The 17,162-nt window shown below is 47.3% G+C and overlaps 1 protein-coding gene and 1 pseudogene across 1 annotated transcript; one reads left to right on the top strand and one right to left on the bottom strand.

Moving 5' to 3' along the window:
* Window positions 1-6,248: 6,248 nt before the first annotated feature.
* LOC147426206 (putative carboxylesterase 17) lies at window positions 6,249-7,435 on the bottom strand. The gene has a single exon (XM_086498291.1). It carries the CDS (start codon window positions 7,370-7,372, stop codon window positions 6,494-6,496), a length of 879 nt encoding a protein of 292 aa, XP_086354417.1. The 5' UTR covers window positions 7,373-7,435; the 3' UTR covers window positions 6,249-6,493.
* Window positions 7,436-8,712: 1,277 nt separating this feature from the next.
* On the top strand, window positions 8,713-10,040 carry LOC147426205 (uncharacterized; annotated as a pseudogene).
* Window positions 10,041-17,162: the final 7,122 nt, after the last annotated feature.

Below are 17,162 nucleotides of genomic sequence, written 5' to 3'. Positions count from 1 at the left end.
GCAAGTAGATATTGCTCCAACTTCATCCCAGAGAAGACGAGTTTTAAACGCGCAACCATCGACAAGGCATCGTTAGGAAGATGGACATCACAATGCGAGAAAAGGTTATGAGATTTTGCCTTCTCAACTCAGACATCATGCAAAAGTGGCTAGAGAGGTACGAAGGAGAAAAGCAACAACGCTTCATAGATCGCTTTCAATTTAAGTGCAACTGTGCCACTAGAAACCTTCCTTTTTCAAATCATCTTCAAAAATTACGTGACTTTCCAATTGGACGGTGGTTAGATGCAACAATCTCAAAGGCAAAGAGGAATGGAGTGTTGGTTACTGAAGAGGAAGAGGAGATGTCAAGGGGTTGCAAGTGGCATGTATATTTCACAACTTCCTTTTTGAGCTCCACATGATCACATTGCTTTAATAACTTAAGTCTATTTCAATTTTGTGGCTGCAATATCACAAATATGGAGCTTTGTGATCGCATGGGAAACACTTTAGAGTGCAACGGATCGACGAACAAAGGGTCAATTTCGACAGTGGTGTGACGGCAAGCTTCGTCCAAAAAAGTAGGAGTAGTGCCAGGGATGAGATTACAAAGACTGCCAGCTTGAATACTTTGGCTACATCCATGACATCTTAAAGATTATCTTTTGAAAGTTTGATATATTTATCTTTGATGTCAAGTGGTTCAAAGTTATTACCAGCGGCCCTAATGGAACTTTGCGTAAAGACAAGAGTGGATTGATTCAAGTGAACTCTAGGCGGGTGTGGACAGATGCGCGGGATACATTCGTACTTGCGTAGCATTGTGAACAAGTTGTGTCCATACATGATCCACTATGGACAGAAAATGATGAGAATGATATGTTTAAACCTTGCTAGCTCTATGTCCTTCAAGTTGCTCCGCGTAGCAAGGAAGTGTGTGAAGGATTGGACGTTGAGGTCGAAGAGGTGATTCATGAACAAAGTGCAGGACCGACGGAAACTTTAAATTTAGATGTTGTGGTGGATGTCAGCAGTGAGCAACTGTCTGAACCTAGAGATGAGGTGTCAAATACTGAAGCTGATGCGGAGAGCGACGAAGAAGTAGAGTTCAATGACGAAAATGTAGAAGTACATATTGAGATAGACATCTTTGGTGTATCAGATCTCATAGAGGATGAGAGATTAACTAATGATTTTTGCTAGGAACTCTTTTGTAAAACTTTTTTTATTAGTTTACAATACACTTTAGATTCATTCATTTGTATAGCAGCTTCGTTAATTTGTTATTTGTATTGATTAAGCATTTATTCTGTAAAGTAACGTATTTTGTTGGTGTTTTTTGTGTATAATTAGACATGGACGATGACGATGAGCCATACTCTCCTAGTTTTAGTTTTCCTGTCAATCCGATCGGCAAGTCACCCGAGCAGATGGGCTCGTGTTTGTCTCAGTTCACACCAGAGCAGATCGCGATGGCACAACACCTTTGGGCAGTAGGTCCCTCTAGACCTACTACGGCCGACCCTACACCCGGGACTAGTGTGGTCCCTACACCGAGCAGCCCCACACCTCAGTTTAGCATGCCCCCTACGCCTAGGACTCGTGTGCCCCCTGCACCGACGGGTGGTTCATCCTCGAGACGAGGTAGACGTCGTTCTGGAGGCGGTGGTTGCTGTGGTAGCGATTCTACAGATGCGTCTACACCACCGAGAGAGCGTCCACCACTCTCTTCAGTAGATAGTTCACCGATTGGCACACCACGTATACCTTGGGGATCACACGAGCATGATCATAGCAAGGTATACAAGAGCAGGGATGGGGTTGCTGTGGCAGATAGGGTCGAAAAGGCCATGCGATAGAGGATTCGACAGCTCTGTACGATTCAGTTTGGTCACTCTGTGATGGAGGTTTAGGATAACCTCGATGTTGAAAGAAAGAATTACATCGTCGAGGCCATTCACAAAGAGTACAAGTCGGCAGAGGGGTATGATCCACTCTCGAACCCCTGGATTTTGAGTGTAGCGAAGTCCACAATGTCACACCGTCGGTCAGAGGCGAGAGACACGTACAATGACGGGAGTCCCAAGCCGGCATGGTTGGACGCAGAGTGGACGGGGATTGCACAAGAGACACAAGACAATCCTCAAAGATTTTAACAGCAAAGAGATACAACCAGAGCACGTTTGGAGTCTACTAGAGTGTCACATCTTGGGAGTAGAGGCTACGATACGCTTCGACATGAGTTTGTAAGTATTATACGTATGTCTTAAATTATGAAAAATATATATGTTATTTGAAGATTTATCTAATGATTAAATGCAAGAAGTTGCCGTGAAACGTGTTGTGACACACTAGAGGAGAAGTATGGGTACAAGCATGGACTTGTGGCCCTTTTGACCCAGCTCTGCAGGAGGAGAGAGAGGACGTCGAGTGGAAAGCATTACCATGAGGGTCTTCTCATTGAGTGATTGTTTGCATATGTACAGTTTTGTAGTGCTTATGTTTATGGTTTATGGTTATGTTTATGGTATGGCACAGATGTTATGGTTAAGATTTGGCAGTCAAGTTAAGGATACGGTTTTGTTATGATGATATGGCAATCATGTGATGGTGATAGTTATGGTTATGGTTGTGCAATGATGGTATGGCTGTTATGGTTATGGTATGACAAGCAAGTTATGGTAATGGTTATGGTATGGCAAATAGGTTATGTTTATGGTTTTGCAGTTTTTGACTCATGTTTTAATTATGGTTATAAAATTTGTATGCCGTTATGCCATGATCAAGCTTGTGATTTTGTGGTTATGTTTTTCTTACAATTTTGCTAATTGTCATGCACCCGCTCTTTAGCGTCAGCTTGTAGGTGGAGTGCGGTTGCTTGTGCACTCTTCCTTTGGACAGAGAAGGTTGTTTTCTTTTGCTGCAGTACATGCAGCATCAGTTCCCAGCCCTCTCTGCCCAAAACAATTTTGCAAGTTTGATCGTCGGTACAGAGTACGGTATAAGCGTCGGTAGCCGCGTCGGAATATGCTACAATATTACCGACGATTATTTCATTGTATATTCCGACGCTCATTTCATGGTTTATTCCGACGCTTAATATATCGATGTTTATACCGACGTCACGATACTTGCGTCTCTTCCAAGGCCTATTTCAACGCTTTTTAGTTTTAGAAGTAACTTTTTTTCGTCTATATAAGAGCCGATTTCTGCGCGCCGTGTTGTAGTGTGTATGCTTTATGTGGTTTTCAGGGCTAGGATGCGAGGTGATGATTGAACTATGCAATGTGCTTAGATGGGAGTGTCAAAGGTGGCCCTCAGTATGTTCTACATGTTGATCCAGACGCTTCCTCAAACAAAGCTATAGAGTGAAATTAATGGCAACTTGAAGTTCAGAGTGGTTTGCAGATTCGTTCTAAATTAGACAACTGCATATGATGGATTAAAGTTAAAGTGAGTGTATGGGCCAAAAGTGCTCATCTTATGGTGCACGTTGATAGTTTTGGATTATCAATCGAAGTTCAAATGGCCAAGATATGAACGATTGAAGTTTCATCCGAGGCTAGTTCTGTGTCAAATTGATTGTCTCGATTGGTGTGCCATCATCAATTTTCTCAGCCTTGCGAAGGTTTCTATAAAATCTATGTGGTATATGAAGGCCATAAGAGTTGACGGCACATCAAAAAGTTGAAGTTGACGACAGCTGGCCACAGTGCGACATCATATGATCTTTTCTAGTGCTGGTGGCTTTGGTTGGAGGGCCCAACAAAGCCGATATGCGGCGTGATTTGCACGGCTTGAAGTCAGCAAGTGGATTTTGCTCGCCTTTTACACCTCAGGAATTGAAGCATTGGGCAAAGAACTGCAAAGGCTTGAAGTTGATGGGAAAAACATTTTTATTGCCGGGAGTTTCTTTGAAGGGATTTTTTGAGCCTTGAGGGCTAAGTGAGGAGGAAATGCCACATGGTGGACTGATTAAGCCCACATGTTAAGGATCCCACAGCACTTATATTGAAGCATGGATCCATTTGAGAGTATCATCTAGGAGAGAGAGAGAGAGAGAGAGAGAGAGAGAGAGAGCAATGGAGCTCTCCCCTCCTTCCCTCACGTGCGCACAGCGCCTCTTGGGAGGCTCTGTGGTGTCTTGACGGGTGATGGGCGATGGCGGTTCAATGGCCATTGACGACGTGAAGTAGATGATGATGTGGCATCTGCAAGGGATGTTGTCTCACGCCCGTGTAGGCCAACGATGGCGCCATCAATGCTCTATGAAGGAGGTGCCTCACACACCATGAGTCCTAGTAAAGTTGGAGAAAAGGGTTGGTTCACTTGCAAAGGAACCCGAAAGTAGAAAAAGTTGACCGAAATAGGAAGATGCCCTCCATGCCCAATAAAGGGCAATTTTTTTGCATTGTTTGGGAGAGTCTCTGAGAGTAACGAGAGCTCCGGCACAAGGAGGTTTTCACAGAGCCCTCAACGAGGAGAACTCAACAGGGAAGAGGCCGATTGCTTCCAAGGGAGATGTTGTGCTTGTCGAGGCCGTGCCGACAGAGTTTAGTTGTAGCAGATTGTACATGGTTTTTTGTCCAAGAAGAAGCTATTCATTGCCAAGTTTTGTGTTGTCTTTTCCCCCTTCCCCCCTTCTCTTCTTTGCTCTGTTCGAACATGTGGTGTCGATGTGTGAGCAATGTCCGCCCCCCCGGGCCGTGTGTGTGTGTGTGTGTGTGTGAGAGAGAGATAATATTTGCACTAGCAATATAAAATGTAGAATGAAAATTTCTCCAAGGTACTAACTTTTACCTAATTTGTGGTACAATCTTTAAGAGCCTCGAATAGAAAAAATTCACACCACGAACTTGCAAGGTCTTTGAGTGCAAATTATTTTCATATTGTGATTTTGTTTTTTCATTCCATAGGACTAACAAATATTGGATAACTTTCATACCAAAAGATCCCTTTTCAAAAGCATAAAAATCAATTTAATACTTCCCCACATGACTACCATGGACTTCATCATAAACTAGGGACCATATAATAAGTTGGCTTCCATGTCCATAACGATATAGATCAAAGTTATCAATCTCCTACACAATTATAGCATCACAAGAAAAGGCATGTTATGAATACACTCCGATTTGAGCATCCATTTTTCTCTTTTCATACACATCAAAGAATTCCTCACTCACAACACTTTGCATAATATCCTTTCTTGTTATAAATGCATCCGAGCTCTAAGCATAGAACTTTATTTTTTTGTAATCTCAAAGTAAACTGTAAGAGGAACATGACCAGCCATCATATCAAAATTTTCAAGATAGTGAAAATCTTTCAAAAAAAAGTGTCTTCTATATCAAAGTGAGAACTTGGAGGAATTCACAACTCATCAAACAAGCCATAAGAGTATAGGTAGTGTTCAACTTTGACCACCTCGTGCTCACAAATGGGGTCTAGCTTAACATGAGAGGCGTCCATATTTTCATCATTAACATCCAGATGATAAGGAAAATCACCAAAAGTATTTGTATCATCATTGGCAACCACAGACAACTCATCAAACAACCCATACATAGAGATACAATCTTCATCAAACATAGGCATAACATGAGTCTTGTAGAGAATAAAACTCATCCACGTAAGTACATCACTAGTTTGTTCCAAAACCCTCGCATAAACACATAAGACATGTCTACTCCAAAACCCCCATCCTTCATTCAACCAAAATCCCACCGAACCCACGACCAAAACCTTAAAAAAAAAGGTTTCGTTTTCTTCATATTTTACAAGTGGCATACACCACTTTGGGGGGGGGGGGGGGGGGGGGGGGGGGGGGGGGGGGGGGGGGGGGGGGGGGGGGGTTTCTTCATTGAACTAAAGCTTTGCCAGAAACCACAGATGGTTATATCACTCAGGATGTTAATAGATAGGGAGGTTATTCCCATCCACAACATTAACAAGGCACAACAGTCGCAACCACAACATTAAGCACGGATTAGGAGAAATAGACGTGAATGTCCCACCACTTAAGCTCTATAATAAAAGGACAAAATGCTTCTCATTTGACATGCAAACATTGCATGTACCTACTTGTTTAAAACCTACTCTGTCGTTGATTAAATACGATTATTATTCAGCAACAGTAACGTCTTGGGTTCTACCATAAAAAGAGAGAAGCAGCAGAATTTGAACAGTATGACCATATTACAATTTAAAAGAACTTCACAACACTCTGACGTAAACATGCTCTTGACACTCAAAAGGATCTGAAAACAAATCCTTTCACACCCGACCTTAAACTTCCTGTATTATCATAGAATGTCCATTGATGAAAGCCTCTCTTTAATGGGCTCTCAGCATTAGTACATATCCATTTGTGCCTCCTCGCACATATATATTAGTAGACCAGACAACAGTTAGCCATATGATACAATGCGGATGCGATATACATAATGGAGGTTCACAAGCTTCTTATTCACATGCCTTTGAAGCCCAACAACTGCCCATGAGAAACAACTCAAGAAACAGTGCAGGTATTCATGAACTTTGCAAGCTCGGCATGCAAGGCATGAGCTTCAGGGCAGTCAGGATGATCAAGATGAAAGGCATGACCTTTACCTGGTGAGACAAAGAGTTGGACATGTGGGCAGAAGCCTCGGATGGCCTCCGAGAAGTGGATAGTTGTCTCATACCGAAAATCGGTCTCAGATGCATTGACAATTATATGAGGATATGCAGCAAGTGGTGTAAGCCGCGGTGCTGTAGTATGTAAAGGATTGATAGGTGCATAGTCCAGTGTTTCACCTATTGGCACTGCCCTGTCGTAGCGCTCCTCGTTCTCCTTATCATGCATCATTGCCCTCTTTGCCTCTGAGTGAAACCCTGGCTGAATAAGGAGGAGCCCCTTTATGCACAAGGGTGCAAGATTGGACGATGCAGCATCCATGGCAACCTTGAGCACGATGTTGGCACCAGCACTGTCACCAGACAAGAAGAAATTGGAGAAGTCGGCAAGCTCCTTGGAAAGCCAAGGATCTGAGGAACAGGAGCTCTGTTGTTCGGCTTGGGCACGGAGCCAGTGAAGAGCGAGGGAGCCATCATCGTAGGCGGGAGGGAGGCGATGGGCGGGGGCGAGGCGGTAGGAGAGGGAGACCCAAATGGAGTGGGAGAGTTTGGAGAGGGTGCTGCAGAAGGCATGGAAGGGTAACCAATTGGGCTGCCCAACGGTGTAAGCGCCGCCGTGGGCATAAAGAACAACAGGCTTGGGCGTGTTGGGGGCGCCCTGCTGCGCTTGAGGAAGGAAGATGCGAACCCAGACGGAATCGCGCAACTGAACATCTCTGCTCGCGACGCCATCTACAAACTCTGCGCAAGCTTCGACCAATGGTACACCCATTTCTCCTTTCTCTGCGCACGTGGGAGGAGGCACGTCAGCAAAGTCCCTGTCCAGATAGGGATCGTCGACCCTCAGGACTATTTGCCTGGGATGGTGACAAGCCCATTTGATGGCAGAGGCGGGGGGAGCGAGGGCATCTCGGCCGGACACATATGCTGGCGCGGGGGCGGGGTTGCCCGCTGCAAGACATAAATCCAGGCTCGTCGGGGGGTTGCAGATTGCCGACATGGCAAGGTGACGAGGCAGGCCATGGTGGATGAGGTGGGGTTGACGGGGTTGTCTGCGTGCCACGTGTCTGGACATCATTAGGACAGGGAGGGGACGGCTAGTGGCTCTTCGAGGTTAGTACCTCGTACCCTCGGGGCTGGGGCCTCAGTAGCGTTCGGCCTAAGGTCGTTCAATGACGGCATTTAACCTAGTTCTCTCTGAGGCTCTCTAAGGTGCTCGCCAGCTCTTTCCAAGCAGGACGCGAGGCAGGGCCATGGGGTGGGAGGCACGCGCCGAAGGCTGAGTGCCATTGCACATGGTAGCTGGAAAGACGACAAGGAAGACAAAGGGTGGCGGCATGCGGGGTGCTTATTCCACATCCCCCCTAAGGCTACAAAAGGGGGAACCCACAGTGGGAGAAGTGAAGCCCGACCGCAGGTAACGAGGAGAGGGTTCCCTCACTATGTTTGGAATGGGGTTGCTATTACGGCTTGCTTTTTGACATGGGCTCCCTTTTTGCAGTTGACGACCCAGGAGGAGGAGGATCTTTCGTCACAAGGAGGGGGGCAGGCATGCCGGATAGTGAACAGGTAAGGGTTTAGGGTGCTGCTCAATTAGCTTGGGTTTAGGGCACGAGGTGGGCATGGGATTCTCACCCTTGCACTACCCACGTTGCAGGTCACAGCAGAGGTGGTGGTGTCCCATGAAAGGGAGGAGGATGATCCCCCTCCCACTCCTCCTATGAAAAAGAACCCAAGTAAGCTCCCTGTCAAGGGGGGTAAGGGTGAGAAGCAACCTCCTACACAACTAAGAAATATGCGAGCTCAAAGCCTATCGCAATCCGAAAAAAGATCAAAGTTTCATGAGGATAGGCATGCGATGGCAAGCCATGATGCTGGAGATGACATCGAGGCCACTGTCCACCAAAATCAGGTATGTCCGGGTTTACACTTGCGCAGAGGCATGGCCATGGGAGTGCTCGCTGAAATCTATTTCTGATCACTGTAGGGTGCTGAGAAGAAGAAAGAAACAGAGGTCCAAGTATTGCACGAGGCCACTGCCAAGAAAATGTAGGTATGTCCGAGTTTACGCCTATTCATGGCCATTGGGGTGCACTCTAATTGTTGCTCTTTATGGAGTGTATTGAGAAGGGCAAGAAGACAGTCATACCTTCGAACGGGGACGGGTCTCAAATGCCGCATGAGGATTCCCCTGTTGTGGAGTTGGCGACAAAGGGAGGGGTGCAGGTATGTTCACCTTCTCCAACTCACGCTCGCCTCGGTTTACATGTTGGGCCCATGTTTGCACGTTGGGCTAGCCCAGGTTTACATGCCATGCCGGGATTGGCCGAGTTTATGTGTGAAGTCCATGGTGCTAAAAGGTTGCATTTCATGGCTTTTCTTTATAAGGTGGGTTGATCTCAAGGTTTTGTTTGTGGGCAAAGGTTAAACCCGAAGGTTGATGAAGGCCCAGATGGCAAAGCTAGATGAGATCAAGCCAAGAGTGCGGATGGGAAGAGGCTGCTTGTGAAGCCCAAAGAGAAGGTCTAAATGAAGGGTTTTGATGTGAAGAGGCCCCTTGTGAAGCCCAAGGAGAAGGCCCCAATGAAGGGTTATGATGCAAAGAAGGCTCTTGTGAAGCCCAAGGAGAAAGGTTCATATGTGGTTCAAAAGCCCTCGACTGTCCACTTGAAGGGTCGTGAGGTAGAGAAACAACCCGAGGTGGCCAGTGAAAAGGGGAAGGGAAAGCTTCAACTGCAAGAGAAGCCCAAGCCAAATGCTGCAATTGCCACCGCAAAAGAAGCCAAAGGCAGTAAGAGAAAGCTTCTTGAAGTAGAAGGGGCCAGTTCAGGGTCTACATCCAAGCGAATGAGGGCCGGAACCTCTCAACCATTGAGCGTCAGTCCTATGAGTCCCTCTCTGACCCGGGTCTACATTTAGTCTTGGGCATGCCCAGGTTTATATTTGGGTTAACAAGGGTTTCCTACCATTTCTAAAGTTATACAGTTATGTTCTTTTATAGAGGTACGGAGAGCCGACTCATTGAAGTCATCCCGGCCATAAGTAGAGCTTTATGTTGATGGGAAGCTCGTCCGGATGTGCCGAGCAGACCCTGCTTGCCCAAGTAAAAACACGCGGATGGACAAGCGGCAACATATGGTGAACCACCTTCGTAAGCAACATGGGCTGAGGGTAGAGATTCCACATAGAGTGGGAGGGAGGGTGACTGGTGCTACATTCCAAAGTGTACACAAAGAGATAGGTTACGTGCGGCAGAGCGATTTGAAGATGTGGACCGCAAGTACGAGTTGAGTCGCAAGGCTATTCAAGAAAGGGCTCTCATTAGGGGCTTGGAAGCCTGGGATTGTATAAACAAGAAGAAAGTACGATGCACCAATGATGACTTTCTCCTTGACTTCGTGGTGGCTTGTATCGAAAGGCTGATGATGTGCAAGAGATGAAGAAAGATGCTATAATGAACAAGATACGGCAAGGCTACGAACACCATGTGACTCTCTCTCTCTCTCTCTCTCTCTCTCTCTCTCTCTCTCTCTCTCTCTCTCTCTCTCTCTCTCTCTCTCTCTCTCTCTCTCTCTCTTTGTGTGTGTGTGTGGGTGTGTGTGTTGCCCATCAATGCCCGGGTCTACATTGTCTAACATTGCCCGGGTTTACATAACCTATTTGTGCAGTGGCGTTGATAGCCGACTTTCGGAAATCAAAGAAATCAAAGAAAAAAAAAACTCATTCCCCCCCCCACTCTCAGTACCCCCCCCCCCCCACCGTAGCTTATTTTTTCCCCCCCCGCCCTACGGGCGTCAGATAAAACCCTCTCTCTCTCTCTCTCTCTCTCTCTCTCTCTCTCTCTCTCTCTCTCTCTCTCCCATTTTTCCCTACATACCCCCTTCCTTATATCTCTCTCTCCCAATTTACCCTCCCCGGCTAGGCAGAAGCTCTGAAAAGAAATTCCCCGACCCCTCTCTCGTGCTCCCTCTGTGTGAGCCGCATGAAAACCCCCCTTCCCGCTCTCCGTATTCTTACACTCACTCTTACACTCACCCTACATTTCCCCTCACATTACCCTCTACCCTTATTCCCCACCTCCTTTGGCCCGCTAATATTCCTTCCCCGACCCCTCCTCCCTCTTTCCCACCCGCTCGCCTCACCCTCCATCGGCCTCATTCCCCTCCCCTCGGCCTCATCCCCCCCCCCCCCTTTGGCCCAAGGATATATTCCTTCACGCCCCCCCCCCATTGACTAATCCCCCCCCTCGTCCTCAAGCTCCCATGTAAGACAATCACCCCCCCCTCTCCCTCTCACCCACACATCTCCCATACCCCCCAACCCCCTCTCCCTCACACACACTCTCTCTCTCTTATCCCAAATCCTTACCCCTCCCATTCCCTCACACTCTCCTTCTCACAGCTCCGCATGGACTCTCTCTCTCTCTCTCTCTCTCTCTCTCTCTCTCTCTCTCTCTCTCTCTCTCTCTCTCTCTCTCTCTCTCTCATGCCCTTCCCGACAGCGCCACATATGCACACACTCTCACACCATACACACACACCATACCCACAATCACCCCCCCTCTCCCATCGCGTTGTGCGCAGCAAGCCCGCCAACAAACATACACACCCACCCATGCGCTGTGCGCAGCAAGCCGTCCACAGTCCACGCACACACCCACACACACGCCCTCACGGGAAGAGCAGTCCACACACACACACCCCTATTCTACCCCGCCCCCCCCCCCCCCCCCATCCGCCTTGTGCAGAAGCACAAGCCGCTGGCCATCCGCTAGAAAGAAAAAAAACAAAAACAAAAACTATATATACATTATATATATATATATATATATAGCCCCCTTCCCACGCACATTCCTATACAAAACGCACACACCCACCCTCATGCACGAATATATACACACACACACGCATATACGCACCGCACCGCAAATACGAAGAAAACGGCTACAACATCAACAAACAAAAAGAAGAAGGATCCAAAGCACGCGCCGCCAACAACAAAAAGAGAAAATGCGCCGAAGGCATGCCCCGGCTGACTCCGAAAAGAAGTACGCTTGACACTGACGCACCGGCAGCACGCCATTCGCTGGCAACACGCAACCACGACGCCATCCCAATAATTTTTAGGTTATTTTTATCATTATCTTCAGTTTTTACCCGAGCCATTGTAAATTTCCATTTTGTAAATATCCTCTCTGTAGGTGATGGTCACAAAGGCCCACCTAAATATTCCCATCTTTTAATAACCTCCCCAAAACAAAGCAAGGGTCAACCACACCGGACCCACCACTTGCTTTGTCTCCCAGATTAAGATTACCCTAACCACACTGGGATTACCATAATCCAAGCAACCAACACCTATAAATTGGCACTGAGAGGTCACTATCGGGGGGGGGGGGGGGGGGGGGGGGAGGCAATTCATGAGGAACCAAGCATTTGGTACAGTGTAGTAGGAGGGATTGACACCATCACTATCACGGGGAGGGGGCTTGTGTGTTGGGTTTGCCTTGGGAGTTGCACCATGCGAAGGGAACCACATCCATCTCTCGACTCCAATGGTCGATGCACACACGTATGCAAGCTCTTGGTGGTAAGTATTCCCAACCATTGAGTCTCCTTAGAGAACGCACCAAGTAGGTTGCACCACCTCTTCCCCCTACCTCTCTACCACTACGGCATGCCACCTTGTAAATATTGCAGAAATAATCCACCCTCACATCCCCGAGGGTTTTCATCATTTGCAAGTATTCTCTCTCTCTCTCTCTCTCTCTCTCTCTCTCTCTCTCTCTCTCTCTCTCTCTCTCTCTCTCTCTCTCGATGTGTAGGCTTGCGGTGTTCATATCATCGTGGGTTTTGCGTCCTAGCCGCTCAAAGCTAGGTGGTGCCCCCTGTTCGCTTTACCGTGGCAGGCTCGAGGCGCACCATTCATCCCCCGGTGTTTTAGAGGCCGTCGGGGTTCGGGGTCCGCTTTGCGTCCGTCATTTGGTGCCCCCACTGAGGAGGGCTTTCTAAGACCCTTCAGTTTACAATGCTGAAAGTGACGCCCACTATCAATCATGGACGAGTGGTTGAAGGAATTTTCTAACTGGAGGACGGAAGAAGAGGAGACAAAGGAGGCACTAGCCGCCTTCATTGAGGTGCTACTGCCAGGCTGCAGTGTCATCAGCATTCAAGAGGTAAATTCTCCATCTCGTGTCACTCGTTCTAACTATAAATCGAAAGCATCAGGTGGGAGATTGGTGAAGTGCCATCACTGTTGTCAACCAAGGCACACGATCGATGAGTGCCAGCAACAACGAAGGCAGCGGAAGGGCTGAAGTCATCTACATCGACATTCATCGCAAAGAAGTCATTCACGTCAAGGAAGGGAAGAAAACGGTGAGGCCTCTTTTCCCTAAAGAAACTGCAGTCAAAGATATCACTCCAAAGTGGCCTAAAGGGGCTGCTCGAGCCAAAGGCAAGGAGAAGATAGGCTAGCCTGGAAACACATGACCCCGAAGGGAGAGGCATCTGGCCAAGCAAGTGCTTCAAGCTCACAGAGCCGGGTTGTACCCACTTTGTCAAAGAAGAAGTCATCCGAAGCTAGGCGGCGGAAGGTCGCCTACCGATTTGCACGATGCATGTGAGGGCTACCAATCCACTTCGACAATCCAGAAGAAGAAGAAGTGGTGAGAAGATTCCCATGTCCTAGAGAAGAGTGGTTCGGCTACTGCTCTCACTGTTTTGGGAAGCGAGTGGAGGACCTTCCTCCTCTCCCTGTACAACTTATTCTGAAGAATCTCTCTACCACGGGAGAGACCCAGTGGGCTGGAGACGAGCTGTAGCTGAATGGAGTAGAATTCATGCAACACGCCGATTACGGAAATTACCTACAATTGCTGTTAGCCAAAAGGCTGGGAGTGGTCAGACGCGTCGCCATCACCCCGTATGTGCTAAGCAACGAAGGAAAGGTAGAGCCCATGAAAGGCGATGACCTCTTGTGGATGTGCCGACTCATCAACATTGGCACGGTAAGAGTATAAGTAAGTATTCCAGCCTCTGTGCATGATGGAAAACGGGCCAACGGCATTCTCATTTAGATTCCTACAGCATATGCATGTGAATATCTATGTAGATAGGAAAGTCTTCTACCAACAGAAGATCGTTTACCTATTCGGTGCGGCGGTACTAGGAGAAATCCTCAATTCCTTGAACCCTATCATTCTCCCCATACTAGATTACCATCATTCCTTTAATGTCTCTATTTTTATCCTGTTTTAACCTATCCATCCACCCCTGTAAAAGCCGCTATGAGCCGTTGCTGTTGATGTAACAGAAAAAAAATGTTTGTAATTTCCCGAGTCACCACCATGGCAAGTGTTTCTTTCTCCACGTTCAGTGGAAAGAAGGGTGAGGATCTCACCACCGACTTTTTGGATGATTTCGACATTGCTTGTGTCGCCTCCAACAAAGATGACGACGCTTCACGACTTAGAATTTTTCCTCTACTGATGAAAGTAGAGTCCAAGTCTTGGTATAATGCATTGCCCCAGGCTACCAAGAATGCATGGGATGTGTTAAGGGCTGCTTTTGTAAAGAGGTTTGGTGGAGGCACAACCTCGAAGAAGCTATGGCAGCTACTGACAGAATTAAAGCAGGGAGGCATACTGGAGTATGCCACCTATGAGTCAAAGTTTGTGGACTTATGGGAGAGATGGGTTGCCACACTGGAGGAAGGCGAAGGAGCGCCTAATTTCCTAAAGAAGAATCGTTTCATTGCTGGTCTACGGTCGCCGCTTAGAGAGAAGGTGAAGGGAAGGTTTCCTGCAACACATGAGTTGGCAGTCGAAGTAGCCCGCGTTAAAGACAAGAAGCAGCGCATGCAAGCAAGAGTAAACGAGTCAGAGGAAACAAGCTCGGCCCGACCAACCCCAGTGGCAACAGCCAATCATAGAGTCCAACCACAGGAGGCATCAGAGGAACAGCAAGACCTGCTGAGTCGCATCACCACCCAACTAGAGAGTTTATCTGTGCATCTGGTGCAGCAAGGGCATGCACATGGTAGAAACCTAGAACAAGGAAGGGGACAACAAAGGTAGAACCCAGAGTACCACTGTTACAACTGCGGGGAAGATGGACATGGAATGTACTACTGCCCACACCCGAGGAGGCAGAATTTCAATAGAGGGGGGAGACAGAATCAGATCTCTCCTCCAAGAGCAAGACCACCACCGAGGCAGCCAGGATCAATCCCACCGGTCCAAATCCTGCGACCACCTGTACAACAGCAACCACCACCCCAACCTCTCATTCCGCCACTACCCCCACCACCTGCGGTGAACCAAGCGGTGAGTGTTATTAGCTTAGAGGCTAAAGGGAAGGCGAAGGTAGAAGAGTTAGCTCGAGAGAAGCACAAAGGAAAAGCGAAGGTAGAAGAAGTGGATGCTATGGGAGTGAAGCATGCGAGGCACGAGGAGGCATCTCAAAAAGAAGAGAAGATGAAAGGGAAGGCTGAGTCTAGCAAGCAAGCAGCTAAACCGCGGCGGAAGATAGACATCGTGGACTTCTCACTAGGTGAGGATGCACAACCCTATGACTTAGCTCAGGATGTGTTAATGCAGGGCCCGAAGATAACTTGGCCCCAATTACTCCACCTTGCACCCAGAATGAGGAGGCAATGGACGAAAATGGTAAGTACCAGGAAATCAAGACCACGGATAGCTCGGGCTATCTCTGGGAGGGATCTCGACGACATCTTGCCAACCATGGACGCTCACATCAAAGGACAGCGGATTTCAAAAGTCTACATAGATGGTGGCGCACAAATATGCGTCATGAGTGAAAAGATGATGCACCATCTAGGTCTAGAGGTAAGTAAGCCGGCACCCTGCCGAGCCAAGATGGCAAACAATGTAAGAGTAAAATGCGTAGGCATTGTAAAATGCGGTCAAAGTAAAAGCATTCAATACAAAAGTGGAGGTAGACATCTTCGTCATGCCACACAAAGGGGAGGGCTACCCCATCATTCTTGGAAGGCCTTGGCTTATGGCTATAGAAGCTAAACAAGACCGGAGCACCGGGATGATCCAGATGAAGGATGCTAAAGGAAAGTCCATATTCTACGACATAAGGACTGGAAAGCGACGCAATATGATCTTGGAGGCTTCAGAAGACGAGTCCACCATTGACTCCTCGTCTACCTCAGGAGAAGACACAACCACCACCGACGAGAGTGATAGTAGCATCGAAGTAATGGGAGTCATTCTTAAAGACCCAAACCGATTAACACAATCTAAAGCAACCTCGGCAAACCAAGAGGGATCATCAGGTAAGCAGTCATTGGAGGATGCAAGTAAGCTACAAAAAATGCTCTCAAATGAGTTAACCAATGAAGAAAGGAAGGAGTACGTCTCCATGTTAGGTAACTTCACTACTTTGTTCATTGATGGCTATGATAAGATCATAGGAATTACAGTAGTGCAACACCACATAAAGCTCAAGGAAGGCAGTAAACCTGTAGTACAAAAGCTCATAAGACTTGGAGTAATCCAACAAGAGGCATTGCTTAAAGAAGTAAGGAGTTTGCTACAAGCAGGGTTCATCTACCCCGTCGAAGACTCAGAATGGGTCTCCCCAGTAGTAGTCACACCAAAAAAAAATGTGGCAGGTCACGAACGCTACACAGTATGCGATGGCTACTCAGGATACTTCTAGATTAGCATTGCAGAGGAGGATCAGAAGAAGACAACCTTCATCACACCTTGGGGATGTTTTGCCTACAGAGTAATGCCGTTTGGCCTCACTAACGCCCCAACCACATTTCAACGCTATGTGACTTTTGTTTTCCAACCCTACTTTGGAACATCAATACAGGTTTTCATAGATGATTTTTGCATCTATAGCTCACGAGCCCTTCATCTAAGCAAAGTCTATGATGGCTTAACCAGGCTGCAGACACTGGGTGGCCAACTCAACGTGGACAAGTGTCACATTGGTGAGAGAAAAGTCACTCTCCTTGGTCATGTAATTTCAGCAAAAGGGATCGAGGCTGAACCTAGCAAGATTCAGGCTCTGGTATCTTTATCATCACCCACCACCGCCAAGCAGCTGGTTTCTTTCCTTCAGAAGGTAAGATACTTAAGCAGGTTCATTCACCTGCTATCTCAAGTGGTCCTCCCCCTACAACAACTCACCCAAAGGGATGTTTTCTCATGGAGTGAAGAGAATGAGCAGCACTATACTGAGGTAAAGCAAGTCCTAGCTAAGCTTCCAACTATTTCACCTCCTAAGTGGGACGAGCCATTTTATGTGAACCCTAGTGTGGGAAATGATATACTGGGAGCAGTGCTAATGCAAAAGAATCCCAAAACTTCTTTCATGCGCCCTATTTACTTCTCTAGTCGAGTCATGACCCCATCAAAAAAAGGATTCACCGAAGTAGAACACATGGTTCTGGCACTAATGTTTGCTACCACAAAATTCTGCTCCTATCTTCTGCCTAGACCATTTTTAATCCTGACAATGGAAGAGGTTTTCCCATATGTAATGCGACACATGGATGTCTCATCTAGGATCTCAAAGTGG

This window comes from Adiantum capillus-veneris, chromosome 24 (assembly GCF_014529385.1).
Source record: "Adiantum capillus-veneris isolate H3 chromosome 24, ASM1452938v2, whole genome shotgun sequence".
Lineage (NCBI taxonomy): Eukaryota > Viridiplantae > Streptophyta > Polypodiopsida > Polypodiales > Pteridaceae > Adiantum > Adiantum capillus-veneris.
The sequence above is the reverse complement of the archived record's forward strand: the minus strand, read 5'-3'. Positions and strand labels throughout refer to the sequence as shown.